Source organism: Canis lupus, chromosome 24, assembly GCF_048164855.1.
Source record: "Canis lupus baileyi chromosome 24, mCanLup2.hap1, whole genome shotgun sequence".
NCBI lineage: Eukaryota > Metazoa > Chordata > Mammalia > Carnivora > Canidae > Canis > Canis lupus.
In genome coordinates, this window is record NC_132861.1 from 20,823,713 (window position 1) to 20,843,378 (window position 19,666).

The window sequence follows — 19,666 nt, forward strand, 5'->3', positions numbered from 1 at the left end:
TAAATAAATAAAATCTTAAAAAAGAAGAAATACTTATATATCTTACCAGTTTCCTCATTAATTAGGTAAATAAAACCTCGCATGAATGTTTATTTTGGTGCTTGTATATTTGCCATGATTTTACTATTTTTTTTTCTTTTTTGTGGCCAGAAACAAGCTCCAAACTTTCTTTCTTTCTTTTTCTTTCTTTCTTTCTTTCTTTCTTTCTTTCTTTCTTTCTTTCTTTCTTTCTTTCTTTCTTTCTTCTTTCTTTCGACTTTATTTATTCATGAGACACAGAGAGAGAGAGGCAGAGACATAGAGGGAGAAGCAGGCTCCTCGCAGGAAGCCTGATGCAGGACTCAATCCCGGAACAGGATCTTGCCCTAAGCCAAAGGCAGATGCTCAACCACTAAGCCATCCAGGTATCGCCCCCCTTTTTTTTTTTTAAGATTTTATTTATTTATTCATGAGAGACACACAGAGAGAGGCAGAGACATAGAGGGAGAAGCATAAGCTCCAAGCTTTCTATTACTGTTCCCCAGATTTGGCTTCCCACTGAGAACCATGACCACTAGAACACTAGTATGTGGTCTCTCCTTCTACCTTCATAAACTTCCAAGCTCCTACCAATGTTTCTGGATTTTGAGATTCAGAAAGCTTTGACCTTAAGGGAAAGTGGCACACAAACTGAAGGAGAATTTTCTGGTTCCTGATACTTAAGTCTTGGGAGAAGGCTAGGTAGGAAAGTAAAAGCTAATAGGTACTTAGGATGAAAAGTATGTGAAAAAAAACTAAAAATCAGGCTATATATTTTCATATTTAATTTTGTTTTCTCTATATTATATATTATATACATAATAATCTCTATGTTTGATGTGCCTTTTCGAAATCATATATTAACTGCCTGCTTCTCGTGAACAAAACATATTAAAATATACAAAACTGATTACATCTTCTCTCCATATATGAACTATATTTAAAGAATCAGTGAGGAATCAAAATGATTCCATTCTGGAGCACAGACAGGACAAAGGAATTACAGTAATATTATAAAGAGGCAGACAGTGACAAAACCAGTCCAATGGATTTGTAAGATTTACTAGGAGAATAGGGGGTAATATGGTTTAGTAGATAGGATAGCACTAGAATGTGGAGGATCTCATAATTCAGGTATAACAGAGTAATCTTTCTAAGAGGACGCCTAAAACACAAGTACAACTTTTGACTAAAGAAAACATGGTAGGTTAATATTGAGCTTTAGGATCTGATTACATATCTTCTGTTAAATTGACAGATTCTATGAATCACTGTATCTTATGTGGTAGTAAGTCCTTGAGGTAGATTACTAGAACCCCTTTACATAATGTTCTTTGAGATTGGAGACTTACAGGAGTCAAAAATGCAAGCTGGCTCGTTTTTGGTCATAGGAGAGAAAATGACATGTCACTTAATAAGACAAAATCTCATCACTCTAAGAATCCCTAGATGGGAAACTGCTTCTGGACAAGCAACCCAATTCTGAGGAACACTTACCTTATGGAGAATGAATTTCTTACCAAGTTTACTCCTGATCCAACCTATAAAGTTGAGTTTCACAACATCCAACAAGCTTCCTTTGTTGACATCTAGACTCAACCTTGAGGCAAATTTCCCTTCTGAAGTTTTCCAGATCTTCCCTCTATCATTCTCTGAACAATATATAGAAAAAGAATAGCATACTTAGAGTAACAGGAGAGTCATTACCTCATAACATTTAGTTCAAAATGCAGTGGAATTTCAGCTGTTGCCCCATTATTTTGCAGATCGTGAAACCAGTAGTGGCATTTCTATATAATGAACATAGAAATGCTGGTGGTATTTCCATATAAATGTCCTATACAAGGCACAAAGTTCTCTCACATGTCCTTAAAAGATTGTTAGGTTCTCATAGCAACAAAGCTCTTTTAGTTTTCCTTTAATACTCTAATTTTTATATCATATTATTTGTTTAATGTCTTTTCTACTTCTCCCCTTTATAATCCCATATGACTTTTAATTCTTTGAATATAAGGACTGTGACCTCAGTCTAGATCAAGAGTCAGCAAACTGACCCAAACCCTGGGCCAAATCCATCTATCCATCTCACCACCTGTTTCTATGTGACCTGCAGACTAACAATTATGTGTGTGTGTGTGTGTGTATATATAATCAGTATATATATATATATATATATACACTTTTTCTTTTCTTTTTTTTAAGAGAGGACAGTGAGAGAGAGGGAGGTGGGAGGAGGGGCAGAAGGAGAGAGAGAATTCCAAGCAGACACGGGGCTTGATCTCATGACCTGAGATCCTGACCTGAGCCAAAATCAAGAGTCGGATGCTGAACCGATTAAGCCACCCAGGTGTCCCTATATATTTTAACTGTTGAAAAAAAATCAAATTCAAAGGAAAAATAAAATTTTGACATGTAAAAATTATATAAAATTCAAATATCAGTGTCCATAAATAAAGATTTGTTGGCACATAGCCATTCTTATTCATTTATGTATTGTCATTAGCCAGTCATGTCGCAATGCAAAGTTGATCTCCAGTCCAGATCAAGACTCTTGTTTATCTCTTCCTGGCTGAGAAAACCAGAGAGCTCAGGGAAAAAGTCAGCCTTCTTGCTTTCATCCTGCATGTCTGACAGGGAATCATAGAAGGAGTCATGGGAGGAAGTCTCCGACATATTTCAATAGTCTTCATACACTCTTTGTTTGCTTTCAACAGGAAGGCCAGAGGCATTGTGTCTTTGTACAACAGAGACGTACAGCCCACAAAGTCAAAAATATTTACATTTGGCCCTTGGTAAAACAATTTGCCAATCTCCAGTCTAGAAAATGAAACTTAATAAGTTATTATTAATTATGTGTTGAAATAACTATTGAATGAGTAAATATGAATGCATATAAATGGACACAAGGAAAAAATGAAACAAGATTTCAAATATTTCATTGAAAACTAAAGATAAATTAAAGTTGAAATCCAAATATATTTGTGGTTTAGAGTGAGATAAACAGAATCAGATTTACTTAAAATATCAATAAGCCACTAATCTCATAACATTAATGAAATTAGAGCTTTAATGAGGTATATAGTGGGGGGAGATAGAAAAGAAGGAGGCTCTAAGAAGAGCAGAATGCCCTACTATATTTTTAATGCCTGCTGCAGATATTTTTTTTTTTTAGCTATTCAATGGTGGTTAGTAAGATACTTAATATTCACTCACAGGGAAAATATTACATTAAAGTGATAAATAATAAATGCAAGTATACTTAATATTTCTCCCAACTTGAAGAAGAGAGAAAAAAGTATTTTTACAAAACTTTATTTGTTCACTTTAATGTTTCTCCCAACTTGTAAATTAGTAGTATTATGATAATACACACAAACACACACACAACCATTACTACTAATGGCAATTCTCTCTATGTCGTCTTGCAGAACACAAGAAATAAACTGGTTTCCAGTGCCTCTGGCCTTCCTGTTGAAAGCAAACAAAGAGTGTATGAAGACTATTGAAATATGTCGGAGACTTCCTCCCATGACTCCTTCTACGATTCCCTGTCAGACATGCAGGAAGAAAGCAAGAAGGCCGACTTCTTCCCTGAGCTCTCTGCTTTTCTCAGCCAGGAAGAGATAAACAAGAGTCTTGATCTGGCCCGGAGAGCGATAGCCAACTCTGAAACAGAAGATTTTGACTCAGAAAAGGAGATCTCACAGATTTTCAACACCTCTCCTGTAAGTGTCTGTGAAAATCCTTCCCATAAGGAGACCAGATTTGGAGAACCAACCTCCTCAGGAAGACCTCATGGTAACAGGCCAACACCTGTCCAACCTCTGCCAGAACAAACTGACCGTATCTCTTCATCTCCTTCAAAGAGGAAACCTGCCAAATCACCCTTGCTTGCCAGTCCCAGCTATATCCGGAGCCTCCGAAAGGCTGAAAAACGTGGTGCAAAAACTCCCAACACAAATGTAAAGCCCAAACCAGCATATCAAGTTAAGACTGGCCCCCAGAGCCAGCTATGTGACAAGGCAGCTAATTTCATTGAGGAGCTGACATCCATATTTAGAGAAGCAGCAAAGCCAAGAAATAGAAGCCCCACTGGGGAGTCCTCATCACCAGACAGTGGGTACTTGTCTCCTAAAAATCAGCCGTCAACCCTGATGAGTGCCTCAGCCAGCCAGAGCCCCACTGGAGACCAACAGGAGATAGAAGCCAAGGTCAAGTTACCCAAAGCCAGGCACTGCTACCAAGCAGACCAGGACAAGGCAGTGCCAACCAATAACATCTCTCACCCACAGCCCCAGAATGCACTCCACTTCCCCTCAGCTCCACGATTCATCCAGAAGCTTCGGAGCCAAGAAGTGGCAGAAGGAAGTAGAGTTTACTTGGAGTGTAGAGTCACTGGAAACCCAACTCCTCGAGTCAGGTAAGAACTTTTTATTGTGAATATCAAATGATTTGTGTTGACTTTTGATTTTACTTTAATGTTCAATGAGAAGAAATTTCCTGTATAGTGAGCCCTCTGGAGCCTGACATGATGTTTTCAAATACCTGCAAGGAAAAAGCATCCCAGAATTGCAAATACTAGTTGTAGTAGATATCACTGGTGGGATGTGCCTGTTATCGTGAACCATGTGCTACTAAGGAGAAGGCAAAGTATCAGACAGGCATAGAGGAGCACAAATAGGTTATTAAATAGGACTCTGGTATGAATAACATCCCAGGAAACTTAAAATGTAAACTGATTCATTTAAGGTACCATGAAAGTGTGTGCATAACTTGAATACGAGGTGCTGAAGATGGCTGAAAGTGTGGCTAAAACTGGAAGTTTTCTGCCAGTACAGAGATGTAAGGCACAGATATGCAGAGGCCAACCACAAGATTTACCCCCAAATATATAATCTGATCTAAGGCCTGGGCTAAGTGGGCACATATTCAGTTTAAAAAAGCACACCCACATACCTTCAATGTGATGCGACCAAGGAAACAAAGAAAGATAAACCATGGTGAAAGTCATACAGGTCTGTCGCTCATACACCAGCCCTGGCCACTACAGCCAGAGATATAGCAAAAAACAAACAAACAAACAAACAATTACATGAGCATGAGGTTAGTTGGAATCCATATACACTTACACCCCCATGACTATTCTAATGTCTAGAGTTCTTCCTTCTTGCAGAGTTCATACTTTCTCTGCAAAAAGTTAAAGAGGTTGACCCTGGAATCAAATTGCAGTGTTTCCAATCATGGCTCCACCTTTTGCCAATTGTGTTATTGAGGCAAGTTACTTTGTGACTTAGTTTTTTTATCTGTGAAATGGGAATTAAAATAATGCCTACCTCATTCTATTTCATAAGGACCAAGTAAAATAATATGTGAAAAACTAAAACAGTGCTTTGCCTCTTGTGACTGCTGTGTTAGTATCTAATACTTTTATTATTTCTCATTACTTAATTTTATATGCCAAAATGAAAATAACATTACAAACTGGATTATACTACAAAAATAAGCCATTTATTCATTCAGTTATTTTGAAAGTTTTGCTTTTATTAATGAAAGATGTTTTACTTGGATTACGTAAATATTAAAAAGTAAACTCAAAATTGTGAAATTTGGCAAAATGTTAAGTAGGCATCATTGGCTAAAAATTGCAATACTGGTACATTCTTATTAATATAGCATTTCACAAGCCACAAACTTGACCTCTTACCCTACATCCACTAATAGACACTCTGCTAGAGTTGGTCTCTTAGTTTGACAGGTTATTGCTCACAAACATGAAGTAAACATTAGCATTATTGGCTAAAAAGTGGTGTAATTAAAGGCAGGGAATTTTTTTTTTCCCAACCAATTTGTTCAACTAATTCCTCTGGAGTCAGTTTTTACAGTAATTTTACTATATTTCTTTTAGAAACTGACAGCAGGGGGCAGTAAAAAACTTCTTACTGGATTCATTCCATTCAAGATGTCATCCTAAATTCTGCATTTATGCATCTTTTCGATACAGAATTTTTCTTATCATTTTTGCCTATGATGGAGATGAAATTGTGTGGTACTTTTGGATTCTACTTAGATTGCTTTCAACCTACTAATCTTGTGAACAAATAATTCTTTATGAGTAATACTTTCATACGTCATTCAAAACAGTTTCACAGGTTTTCATACTACATATGACTCCACTGACATTAACCTCCAAAATAAGCCCCTTTCAAAAAAATTTTTTTTTAATTTTTAAAAATATAAAAAAAAACAACAAAAAACGAAATAAGCCCCTTTCAAACATATTACTGTGGCAAGTAAATATACTATGCCCTTTCAAAAATGACAAAAACAATCTGTTTAATATCAAAGGATTCGTTCAAGTGAGCAGACCATAATTATTATATTAAGGTTCACTTAAACATTTAGTAATTTGGGGAACATCAAATTCATGCTTCTGTCTCCCTTCTTTTTACTGGGATTGAGGGTGTTAACTTAGTTAGTAACTACAGAATTATTAACTAGCTTTCTCTTGTCACCTCCTGGCCTAGCAAAGTTCATGACCAATGTCCTTAAACATTACAAGTTATGCCTTTCTAGAGTTAATTAAGTCTTAGATGAAATGCACCATTGTTTAAAACTAGCTGGTCATTTTTGTATCCTTTGGAATTTTTGTTTGTTTTGTTTTGTATTTTGAGAGGAAAATGTACTGGATTTTCTTAATTTCTGTTCCAAAGATTTTGGTACTCTCTTTTATGCATTTGTAGGTATACCAAATGCCTAAGAACACTGAGTTCCTTTTCCACATGAGACATGAGAGTCTAAAAAGATCATCTTCTTTGAAGGAAACTTCATATGAAGAATACTACCTTTAATAAAATGTGCCCTCCTCTGGAGCATTTTAGAACCTGGCTCAGACTCAGTCAGTCCAGGAGACTCTAAACCCAGAGATTGCACAGACCTATTGATTGCTAGGCTACCTCCTAAGATCCCAGAAGCAGGTAACAGGACCCATAGAGAGCAAGGGGTATCAGAGGAACCTGAAGCAACCAATAAGCAGAAGACCAACAGACGATGACTGGTAAGCATAGAGACATTCAGTTATTGAGAAGTCAGCAGCTATAGGGCAGGTGAGTAAGATGTGGTGCAATTGCCAATGGTAAGGTCCAGACTTACTTCAAAGAAATGCATCACAGGAAAAGATGGCAGCAGGTATCTGCATCCAGATACAGGGTCTGAAGCACAGGGAAAAAGTTCTACCCTTCAGGAATTTAAGGAAAAGGTAAGGCTACTGCTCCAAAGGACAATAGAAGAGGCACAGTTCAGGAAATAGAGACTCAGGTATGGTTAAATGAGGTGAGACTTTAGTGACTAAACTTGTGCTGCGTCCAGAATAGGGAAACAAATTGTTAGACTAACATGGCTGGGCTACTAAGCTGCTGGCCTGGAGCTACTTAAATTTGGCCTGAATAGAAATTTGGTCTGGGAAACTGGACATAGTGAAACTTAATGAAGGTAGATAAAGTGGTCCCAGCAAAAGGGAGGATTGGTGGAAACAGTAGGATCGAAGCCAGGCCAGTTCAGTCCAAGGCTTTTCTACTTTATTCTCCCACAAATATATGGCATAAATATCAGATATAACCACAAAGAGAACTGAAAAAATGTATTTTCCTTCTTTATTTTTGCATAGTTCCAACACAACCTCAACAAAAAGAGAAAGGCTGGTGGAAGAAAGCTTATGTATAGTAACTGAGGCTGTATACAATCTAGATACTACTCAAATTACACACAAATTATTTGTTAACATTTTGAATTATTACATTAAATTAAATCAAGTCAGAATTTACACATTTTTCTGATATGTCCCAGTGTTTGGTATTTCTCATACACTACTTTATAATAGTAGTTATAAAACATGTTCCTTTATATCACTCACTTTCCCTGTTCCCTCCACTCTCAGCTTTTGTGAGTTGGAGAAAAATTCACGAAGAATTTTAGTTCAGAAGTACTATAAAAATGAGACCTCTCATTTTCACTTTATATTTTTAAAAATATTTTATTATGGCAACCATATATTTCAAACCATTTTAAAGAAACTGAGAAATAGGGAATTATTTGCCTACTAATAGAAAAATTATTAATTAATCATAGAGACTAGAATATAACTCAGGTCTTCTAATTCCTGATCAGGTACTGAGTGACTCACAAGAAGATTTGGCCACTGTCACTACTGTTTTGCTTGTTGTGGATGGCTTACTGACAAGCTCCAGAAATGGAGATGAGCAAAACTGCCACCTGGAATTCATTCCAAATACCTTTAAAGAAAATAATATCTTGATAATTTCCACAATATTTTTCTCTAAAAAACACACACACACACACACAGAGCCATTCATGGTTATTCTCTTTCTTTGCAGTAAGTTAATACTGCAAAGTAAGTCAATCAACATAAACGAAAAAATGTTTGGGCATGGGGAAAGCAGAAATTCCCCATCAAGTAACTACAAACAAAATAAATTATTCTCAATTTATAAACAGTAATCCAAACCACCCTCATATTCAAATTGTATTTTGAGGTAAATGTGAACATACTCAGAGAAAAACACCTTTAAATATCCACTTATTGCAGTAAAAGTGAGTCCAGCAGTAGTCCAAGCACATTTAATATTCTAAGTACAATTACACCTAATCATAAGGAGGCTATTAGGTCATCAGTATTAGCCTAGTAAAGTTTTGATGAATATACAAAATTACATTCTTTCCTTCAAAAATCAAAAATCTAGTACCTCCAATGCTTCCAAGTTAGTTTACATTAGTGAGACATTGATCATCATCAAAACCCAAAACAAGAGAATTAGCCATATCAAATCTATGCATGCTGTCTGTAGAAATTTCCATCTCCTCAAAAGAAAATAGAAACAAACCACTGATTCACTTTTTTTCCTAGGAGTATCAGTATATTCCAGTTATTGACTACTTTGGTTTGGGAAAATGTGGCAATAGCACCACTAGCTAGTAGGTTATAAACATGTGGTGATTGTTAAGATTCAGATGGTATAGTTCCAGGAGTATTGTTTGTTTTTGTTAAAGAGTATCTTCACAATGCGACATCAGATATTACCATTAGATTATCAGAATGAAAAATTAACCATGTTGTTACATGAACATGAAATGTAAATAGGTATAAATAATTTGGGGAATAATTTTGTGATATACAATAAAGCTGAAGGTGTACATAACCTAAACTTTCATGTAATTACCAATTGCCTACTGGACATCTCTGCTCAGATATCTAATAGGTATATCAAATTTAATATATCCAAAACTGAACTTGTGGATCTCCTCTCCTCCAAAACCCTTCTCTTTCTAAATCTTCTACATGTCAATAAGTGACAATCTTCCTTCCAGCTACAGCTAAGAGAAAAACTCTGGGGTCATCCTTGGCTCTTCTTTTTCTCACATCTCACATCATCCAATCCACCCAGCAAATGCAGTTGGCTCTGCCTTTAATATACCTAGAATCAGACCACTTCAGACCACTAATTGGGACGTCAACATTGGCTGGGTCAAGCCACCACCATCTTCCCCTGGGATATTTGCATAACCTTCCTAATCTGTCACCTTGTTTCCATCATTGCTCGTTATACTCTTTATTGCCCCTAGCATGATCCTTTTTAATGAAATTGTGGTCACAACACAGTGCAAAGATTTCCAGTGCCTTTTATCTCACTCAGAGTAAAACATAAACATAAAGTAAGGCACCATCTCTCTGATTTCATCTCCTACCATGCCCCTGTTTGGCCCACTCCTGCTACAACGGTGTTCTTGCTATACTCTGACATGCCAGGTGTGTTCCTGTCTCAGGGTTTATTCACATACTGTTTCCTCTTTCCCCAGATATATGCAGGATTAGATCCTTCATCTCCTTCATATCTCTCCTTAAATATCACCTTCATTCAGAGTATGGCCTTCCCTAACTACTCTATGTAAAAGAAAAGGCCCTGCCCAGCTTATTCTCTATTTCACTCATTGTTTTTCTTCACAGAACTTATCCAATAAATTCTGTGACAAGTAAAACAAGTAAAATTCCATTTTACTTGTTTAATTTTTTTCATTGTCTGTCTTCCTAAGTAGAATATAAAACCCTTGAATATAGGGACTGCCATCTGATTCTTGTTGTGTCCCCAGAGCTTAGAATGGTGCTTGGCATATAATAGGTGCTCAGTAAATATGAATTGAATATATAAATGAATTTCACTCCTGGCTATATTTCATGCTAATTTTATACTCATTGAAAAATAATAGCTTTCTATTTTACTCTACTATCCCAGTTATGTATTTGGTATGTTCACAGCAATGTTTCCAATAAATGAATGGCATAATTTAGTCTATACATAACATCTAGAAAATGTCTGGGTGGTAAGCAATGTAAATTAGATATGCTGGCTCTTCGGTGTTTGCCCTCATGAGTTATAAGTTCATCAATTTTCTGAGTTGTCTTAGTTGTTTTAAAGCTTTTAAAATTTTTCTTATTTTAAATTCATGGTAATAGAATGGTATATGTACTCAGTCTTCTGCCAGAGATCTTCTATGGTTAGTCTACCCAATTTATTGACTACAGAGGATAGAAAAATTTGTATATGAGTCTCTCATTCCCAAGACAAAATTCCTGCATTTAGACACCCCCCCCCACACACACACATGCATACACACGTGGTACCTTTTTTGAAATAGTGAAAATCTGAAGACTAACAAGAGTTGCATATTGTCATTTCACCAACCCAATTATCCCCCCCATATTATCATATGTGGTAAATGGGAGCAAGCAAAATGGGGCAGAATCCAACAGAAACAATACCAATTAATGTTGTAGGTTCCTGGGGCACCTGGGTAGCTCAGTGGCTGAGCGTCTGCCCTTGGATTAGGTCATGATCCTGGGGTGCTGGGATCAAGTCCCACAACAGGCTCCCTATAGGACCTATTATATGCCAAGCACCATTCTAAGCTCTAGGGACACAACAAGAATCAGATGGCACTCCCTCTGCCTGTGTCTCTGTCTCTCTCTGTGTCTCTCATGAATAATAAATAAAATCTTCAAAACATGTTTTAGGTTCCTATTTTTCTTATTCTTTTATCATTTCCTTTAATTTATTTCTAAATCTTTTAATTGTTTTCTTTTTCCATACATTTGCATTGGCTTGAAAAACTAAGTCTTTTGTATTTTACAGGGGACAATTAGTGTTCTCAACATCAAATTACCATTGAACTAGAAACCAAAGGAGATTAAGCAACAGAGTAGCACCTTTATTTTCATTGAAATGAAATAAACTTATCTCTGATTCCCCCTCATAGGTGATTTTTATGAGTTAATAAATTAAGGCAATATGACCTATTATGCTATTATATCCTCTTTCCTATCCTTTTCATTCTTTCTCAACCCCTATTTCCATCCAATATCCACCCACTTGTAATTCCCATGTGAAAAATGACCTATACCTCTACAATGCTTTAACTGCTAAAAGCAGTTTAATATGAATTAAATTTATATTCAAATGAATATTGAATCTGCTTTTGTAGACCAGTGAGTAAAATGAGGTAGCTCAGTATCAATGAACCCAGGAAATATTGGCTCTGTTTTGTGGAGCTATTGTTTAACAATTTGAACATTACAGAGTGACAGCAACTGCCCTATCATCTGTTCTTGGCCAACCCATGAACCTGTGATGCTGTGATAGGCCAATTCTACTGTACACAATGCTGTTCATATGGATATCTCAATGAATCAAGAAGCAAACTTGATATTCAAGGCAAATATGGAGTATTAATATAGTAATAACAATCATTGGTATATAGTTATAAAGTAGCAGCAGCCAAATCAGATAGTAGGATCTATTCTAAAGAATTGGTTCCATCATTTCAGTTTACATCTTGATAGCCAAGTTTCTGGATTTAACAAGAAAACTGATCAATAAACAAACATCAACACAAATTTTCCTAGGAAATAAAGGTGGTCAGAAAATCCCTTTACAATTAAGAAATAGATGCTTATGCATTACAAAAAAAAATGCTTACAGAACAAACAGCAAAAGGGTTTTACAGCTGATCATAAAGATACTGAAGCAAGAGTGTGAATCTGGCCTCTATCACATGTCCAGTCATGTTAGCAAATTATTTCACCTTTCTATGCCTCAGTTTCCTTGTCTGTAAAATGAGAATAATAAAACTACCTACCTCTAGGGTTATTATGAGTGTTAAGTCAATTAACATAAGGAAAGAGTTTAGAACTCTGCCAGTACATAGCTTAATAAATATTAAGGTATATTATAAAGTTATTTATTATTATTATAAAGTGTTCACCTTTATTGTTTATTGTCATTGATTTGTTACATGCTCCCTACACTCTACCTTCTCAAAAATCTTTGAATCTCTTCTTTTTCTTAAAAATTTTTATGCTACAACTTTCTTTTGTACTGCTCATATTTCCAATGGTGTAGGGTTTATAGAGAGGGAACACTTCAACTTTAAAGGCTAAACATAATATATAAAGAATACAATATATCTCAAAAAATGTTTTTAATCCTGTTTGGACAGTGAGTCTCAGATTCCTATCTCAAGGTCAGAATCAATACCCAGGCTGCCAAGGGCTGTTGGGATATTGTCCCCTGATCTCGGTCTATTGTCATTGTCTAGTAACTTTTACCTCACTTGGCCTTCTGTTCCTTCATGGCCGCAGGGGTGGGATTAGAGCCAAAGATAAGTAATTTCTTTCCATCTCTACCCTTCCTCCTACAACTAATCATCTCCACATCCTCTCTTCCCAAACCTAAAAGCTGTGAAGGTCAGCCTTATTGTGGACTCCGGACAACTTGGAAAGCCTTCTAAAATCAAGTCTCTGACTATTGTTTTCTTGCTGCTTTTTAAATTGTTTAGCAATTTTCCTGAGTTAATTTCATGACTCTTTGTGAAATACTTACTAAAGCCAATTGAAAGTGGTTCCCCAACACTTTAACCACTCCCTGTTTTTGTGTTCCAATAATTTCAGCAGGAAGAAAACTCTAAAAATAATTGGAGTAACAAATGCAGGCTTTTCCCCCAGCTAGATAAATTGGCTTTGATTTTGTATTTTCTTCCTACTAAGTATTATACCATACAGCAAAGCTCTCAAAAGGAAAAGAATGTGGTTTTGGAAGTTTAATTTACTATTATGCAAACTACTGTGAATTAGTTGTTTTGAAAAAATTTGACTCTGAAATTTGGGATGGATACGTTCACAGTCAAAACTACTCAATGTCTTAAGTCTTTTCTGTAGAGTTGCTTAAAGTACTTCTTGACATGTTTCTTCATTTGCCTTGAGGCAGGGCCGCATAATGGATCACTGAACCTGTTTAGGCATAATTACAGCAATTCAAGAACTTCACTTCCATGATGCATTCTTTTGAAGGTTAAAAGGAGTTATTTTATAAATACAACTGTAGCAAACACAATTGCAAGTCTGAAACCTGATGCAGCTTACTGTGCTGATCCAGATGCAAACAAAGATTTTCTACCAGTTGATGTGTTCAGGTGATGTGTAGCAATAGAACTGATTCTTTCCTATTTAATTTTAATTTCTTTGAGCCAAGAAACAGGGTCATATTTAATATGTACTGGAATAGGAGTAAAGTGCTAGTCATGTGAGCACTGATAGTGAAACCCAATCAAAAGCCTTTCCTGGCAGAAGAATTACTAATTCCAAGTGGAAACATTGTTTTCTTGATCATGAGTTGTAAGAGTGAAGTCTAATTCTATATAATAGCATAGAGGAAATTAGGCCACAGAAACAAGTTTCCAATGAGTGGTTATATGGTTCACATGTGGGCTAGAACACTTAAATAAAAATAGCCTAGGAAACAGGATTTTTTTTTCCCTAAAGTAACAGCTTTTAGTCTTGGTTGTTGGAATTGGTAAGTATTTTCTAAGGGGAAAATAGAAAACAAGTCTGGTGAAAAGGATTTCCAAGTCTTGGAGGAGAATCTTTGAAGAAGGAAGAGGAAAAGGAGGAGGAGGGTGAGGAGAGGGTAGAGGAAGAGAAAGGTGAAAACGAGGAGAAAGAAGGAAAGGAGGATAGGAGGGAGGAAGGGAGGACATGTGAAAGGAAAAAAAGAAAATTTATATTTGAAGTGAATTGGTTCTGTCTTTAAAAGCCAGAAATATCTTCAAAATCATTTTTGCCATCATATTCTACATCTAAATTTACAAACACACATACACACACACACACACACACACACATGCACATTTTTAAAAGTAGACTCCACACCCAGTGTGGAGCTCAATACAGGGTGTAGACTCACCACCCTGAGGTCAAGATCTGAGCTGAGATCAAGAGTTGGGCACTTAACCAACTGAGCCATCCAGGTGCCCCTGAAAACACTTATATCTTAATGAAAGAAGATATTACTTGAAACCTTGAAAGATGGTTGATACACAGTGTGGTTCAATGAGTTAAGCATAGGACCTTTCCCATATACTTCTACATATAAGTTTACAAATATTTATATATTAATGAAACAAGATGTTACTTGAAAGACTTATTATATACAGTGTAGTAAAAAAAATCATTTTTGCCATCACAGAAGTTATCACAGATCAATTTCATTAGCAGAGAATATTCCAGTTGTGCTTATACATAGATAGCGCAATAGATATACAGTTATGAAGGCTAAGAAGAGGAAGTAGAAAAAAAAAGAAGAGGAAGTAGGAAATATTTGTTTCAGTTTTGGATTTTGAACCACCACAGACAAAAATTAAGAATTTTCTACATCATTGGGGAACCCAGACTGTTCAGTCAATTAAACATCTGACTTTCGATTTCAGCTCAAGTCTTGATCTCAAGTTCATGAGTTCAAGCTCCATATTGGGTTCCACATTGGGCATGGAGCCTATTAAAAAAAAAAAAAAGCAAGAATTTTCTATATCATTATATGTATTTGGATATAATGAAGGAAACACCATGGACTACTGAGCTTTCTAGAATAATGATACTAAAAAGGTATTATTCACAAATAAGAGGATTTGGTCAAAAATAAAGACTTAGCTTAGGCCTAGGCACTCCTAATATTTAGAGGCTTTGTCAGGCCCTCATGAGGAAACTTTTTAAGTTAACACCTGAAACTTACTGTAGTATTCAACTTCATCATACATGTCTGTGCAGTCATTGTGCAGAATTACATAGACCACTAAGTTGTAGGAAGCTTAAGCCATTCTCAAACCCTTTGTTTATCATTCTAAAGTCCCAAGTTAAAATAATTCCTCTTTATTTTCCTGAGAGTATGAAAATTAAAACCTCATAAATGTTGCTGTCATTTTCCTAGTAATAATAGTAGATATTGGGGCACCTGGGTGGCTCAATTGTGCCTCCACTATTGATTTTTCCTCAGATCATGATCTTGGAGTTATGAGACTGGGCTCTGTGCAGGCTCCATGCGGGGTGTGAAACCTACTTTGGATTCTCTCTCTTACTCTCCCTTTGCCCCTCCCCCCCAACATGCTCCCTCTCCCCCTTTCAAAAACAGTATATATAATAATATTAATAGCCAACATTTCTTGAGTACTTAGCACATGCCAGACATTCTTTTCACGGATAAACTCACTATTCCTACAAGGTAGAGACTACCATATTTCTTGAGTACTAAGATATATACTTTGTCATACTTTAACGTGTCTATAATTAGAATGCATCTTGCAGAAGAGAGCATTTCACAATCATTATCAGACCATAGTTATGATACGATTGTGATCGTCTGTATATACACAAATTTGGTCAGAACTGTTTCTTTTGTCATTTTAATTGAGCTGTTTGCCTTTTTGGTACTGCATACTGTTTTTTTTTTTTTTCTTTCTTAATAGTTCATGAAATAATAGTGTCTTATAATGAGTGGTATATTAGGTCCAGCGAGCTATAATATTATAAAATCTCTGTTTTAGAAACAAGAAACAAAAGCGTGAATAGCTTATGAAAATTATCCAATTGCCCAGAGTCTTTACTTTTTAGCATTACCCTATACATCCAAAAAGTCAGAGTGGAACACAAAGAATTTCTTATAGAATGGTGCCCCAGCAAAGTCTGGGTGGGCCCCAGCTTGCCATTAGAAACACCTAACACAGTAGTCATTATTCCTTGAAAAGTGAAATGTTCATGAATTGCTTCCTTCCATTGCCCAAGATAGAAAATTTGGAAAAGAAAGGAAACATGACTAGTGATTTCCTGGTCCTCATGAGAAAACTTTACATTGTGTATACTTCTAGTCACTCTATTGTGTCATCGTTGATGGAGACTCAGCATCGTGATTAGTAGGAACAATCTCCATTCCTGCAGTTTGTGGGACCATGGGGTTATAACTTCTACCATCAAGGCCAGTTAGCCAAGGTCTCTCTCTTTCTCTTGTAAACAGAGCAATAATCCCAAACAGAACATAAGAGATATGATTTGTAATCCAGTACGGTACTCTTTAATTCTTATGTGTAGTGGCCAGCATTTTAATTAAGAATGTGTTGGCATATGTTGGCCAGAATCCTGATTCATGGAGTCATTCTGTGCTCCAAGAACAAGGACAAATTATCACTGCCTGAAATAAAGAAAGAACGGGCCCCAACAATACCAACAACATGTTAGCTCAACTGATTTCTGATAGACCTTTTCTACAAAAGGCCATTGTAAAATATAATACAATAAGGTAATTTTTTTACAGACTAAATAGCTTTAAATTTGAACAGGCAGCTATTAAGAAGGAAGTATCAGTATTAAAGAAATCAGATCAACATTTGGATAGTAGATAGGATGCATGTTGTCATAGTATGTGCAAGCCAGTGTGCATACCAAAATGACAGATGTTCCTCAGCTCACCACAAAATTTATCAAGGGCCACATGGTGTGGTAATTATAGGGGGTGGGTGTTATACATGTAATCAGGGGAGTTCTCTAGGAAAATACCATCTTACCTCAGGGTGGGTCAGTTTCACTTACAGGAAATATGTGTACACATTCAGTTCTACAAGTATCTTGACTAATTCCTTTCTATCCTAGACCCTTAAATTTAACCCCCCCAAAAATTTTTTTTAATTGGAGGGAATTGGGGCAAATGTTTTAAGTACTCATTTGTTTAACTGTTGGCTAATGGAATATACTAATGTGCTACCTCAGATTAGAGATGCCATAACTCCCAGTTAAATAACAGATAGTCCACAGAAAAACAACAAGTAAAATCACTCTAGTATGAGACTTGTGTTTGGATTGTATTTTTTTTCCAATTCCTAACAGGCCAATGCAGGTAGAACGATGAATCCATTAACAAGGTGTGTCTATCCTACTCCAAATCAAAGTAATTTTACTACCATTGTATAATAGATAATATATACCTGTAACTTACATTGCCAATTAAAAAATTTCATACTTACCTACTCCCTTTCATCTGTAAATCTTAAAATCTTAACATTATTCATCTAGGATACTATGTAAAATGGCTTTAGCTCTTTGGAATTTCAAGGTGTGTCTTCTAACAAGACCTAGAAGCAGCCTGTTGCCTTCCAGCACAGAGTTCAGCTTCCCACACATAGCTCAGGAGCTCACAAAGCCATATTTTTCTCAGAACACAAGACTAGCTCTTAGCCTCCTCCAATTCAGAATGCACTTTGTGGTCTCTGCAATTTCTTGACTCCATGGGGTCTTCCTCAAGTCTTCAATTCCCCACATGTGTTTTTTCTCTTCTTTTGATGGTTTTTTGGCTTTCACATTTTGACAAATCAGAAAAAGATCAAACCCAGCCAAAACCTGTCTTTCATTACAGTTTGCTCCAGTTGAAATGTTAAATTTTCTCACTTCCATGGAATTAGACTAAATTATGATCCAAACCGAAAGATGAATTGGGTTCATCTTTTCTCTCACTCCTATCCACATTGCAAATAACTCCTTTTTCTTTTGCCTCACTGAATGTATCTTTTGCCCTCTTTGCTTCACCTTTGTCTAGGTGGACTGCTCACTCCTCAGGTGGATTTATAGAAACACAACTTAGTTTGCCTTCCAGCATTCACACAAAATGCTATACCTACACAAATCACCTCCACTTAATGTCCACGGGATGATGGGTGACGACTGTTAGAAGTTATCTGAGGCTGTTGGCATGTATTTCTCAAACACTCATCTGCACAGCTATATTTGGTCAGCCAATTACAGTAAACAGATCTGAGACTATCAAAGCAGTCAGCAAGCTTGAAGTCAGGGGTTAAAACATTACAGAGAGGCAAATGAAGGCTCAACAAAGAGAAATGGAGAAAGAGGAAAGGCTAACGGATTTGAAGCAGATGATTTCTGAAACTGTTCCAAGAAGAAATGAGAAAAGGCAGAGCTGAAGGTGGTTGAGTGCTAGAGACCATCAAGACAGCCATATACAAAACATTTCCAGATCAAATGTCCAGGAGAAATAAAATAATAAGCAAGAATCCCCTGCTTTGCTGACCAGTTGTGGCATTTGCTCAGCTGCTTGTGAACAAATAGCTGTTTGCTCAGCACAACACTTATCTGACAGCAATCCTGAAGTGACATGAATCATTGCTGAAAAGACTAATGCTTACAGATTGCTTCCTTATGACTTAGAGTGTTAGGTATAGAAGAAATAGAAGGAAATGAAGACAATATCTCCTTTGGGTTCCCTATGTCTTCTCAATGGATCAGAAGAGAAACTCGAAAATATTCCTTTGGTCCAAACTGCCACAAAATTGTATTAAGATTATGAAAATATAAGTACTTAAATGTGAGGATTCATTAGTCTGTTCTTGCAGCTTTATCCCTCAGTATCCTCTGGTTATCTTTCATAGGCCCCTACAGATTCTCTTTCCACTCTCCTCCACCCCACTCTTCCCTAGAAAGCTGAACTGGGTGGACTACAATACATTCCTTCAAGGCTCCGTTTGGGTTCAGCCCTGGGGAGCTATGGCAGGTCAGAGGAATTTATGGTACTTAGTCCCCTGGCTACCTCCCTGTGGCCTTCTGTTGGCTCTCCCTATCCAAGGAAGGTCTTCACTCAAAATGATGTTCTTTTCTGTGTTCAGGAAACTGCTGCCTCCCTTCTGCCTCTAATTCTGCAGGCTCAAGAGTGGAAACAGGCTTTATAGCCCCAGGGTGATGCATTATCCCTTATGGTTTCCTTATACCTTGACAACACCTTTGGATCTAATCCTTTCATGAAACTTTCCTTGAGTCATTGGGATTTAGTGTATCCTCTCTTCCTCATTGGCACCAGGACTGATAACTTTTTCTGATTTGCCCATACCTCTGTTTATAAGATGACCCATAATCTTCACAATCTAGATAAGGGAACATGATCAATTCCAGAAATGTTTTACCCTGGAATTGCTAAGGTAAATTCTAGATTATTCACTGGCAAATTATCTGGCTCAGAAATTTTTTTTCCAGCTCTATCCTCCCTTTTACTCCTCATTGTTTGCTTTTAGGATTTTTAAGTAAGCCAATTCCAATTCTGTTAATTTGACAAAAGAATCACATTGATTTGAAAGTACAGAAACACATTTTATGTCATCAGTGGAATTTCCTTATTTATGCATTCTCTGTCAATGAGAAAAATAATGACTGACACTTTGTGGAGCATATATACTTGTCATTTTTCTAAGGACTTTATAT

General features: G+C 36.5%; 1 protein-coding gene across 5 annotated transcripts in view; it reads left to right on the forward strand.

Annotated features, from left to right (window-relative positions):
* Positions 1-19,666, forward strand: part of PALLD (palladin, cytoskeletal associated protein) — a 409,438-nt gene that overhangs the window by 22,862 nt on the left and 366,910 nt on the right. For all 5 annotated transcript variants that reach the window (XM_072795914.1, XM_072795912.1, XM_072795913.1 and 2 more), the window contains exon 2: positions 3,447-4,438. In XM_072795914.1, coding sequence (XP_072652015.1) covers positions 3,528-4,438 — 911 coding nt within the window. In that variant the 5' untranslated portion in view covers positions 3,447-3,527. The remainder of the gene's footprint in view (positions 1-3,446; positions 4,439-19,666) is intronic.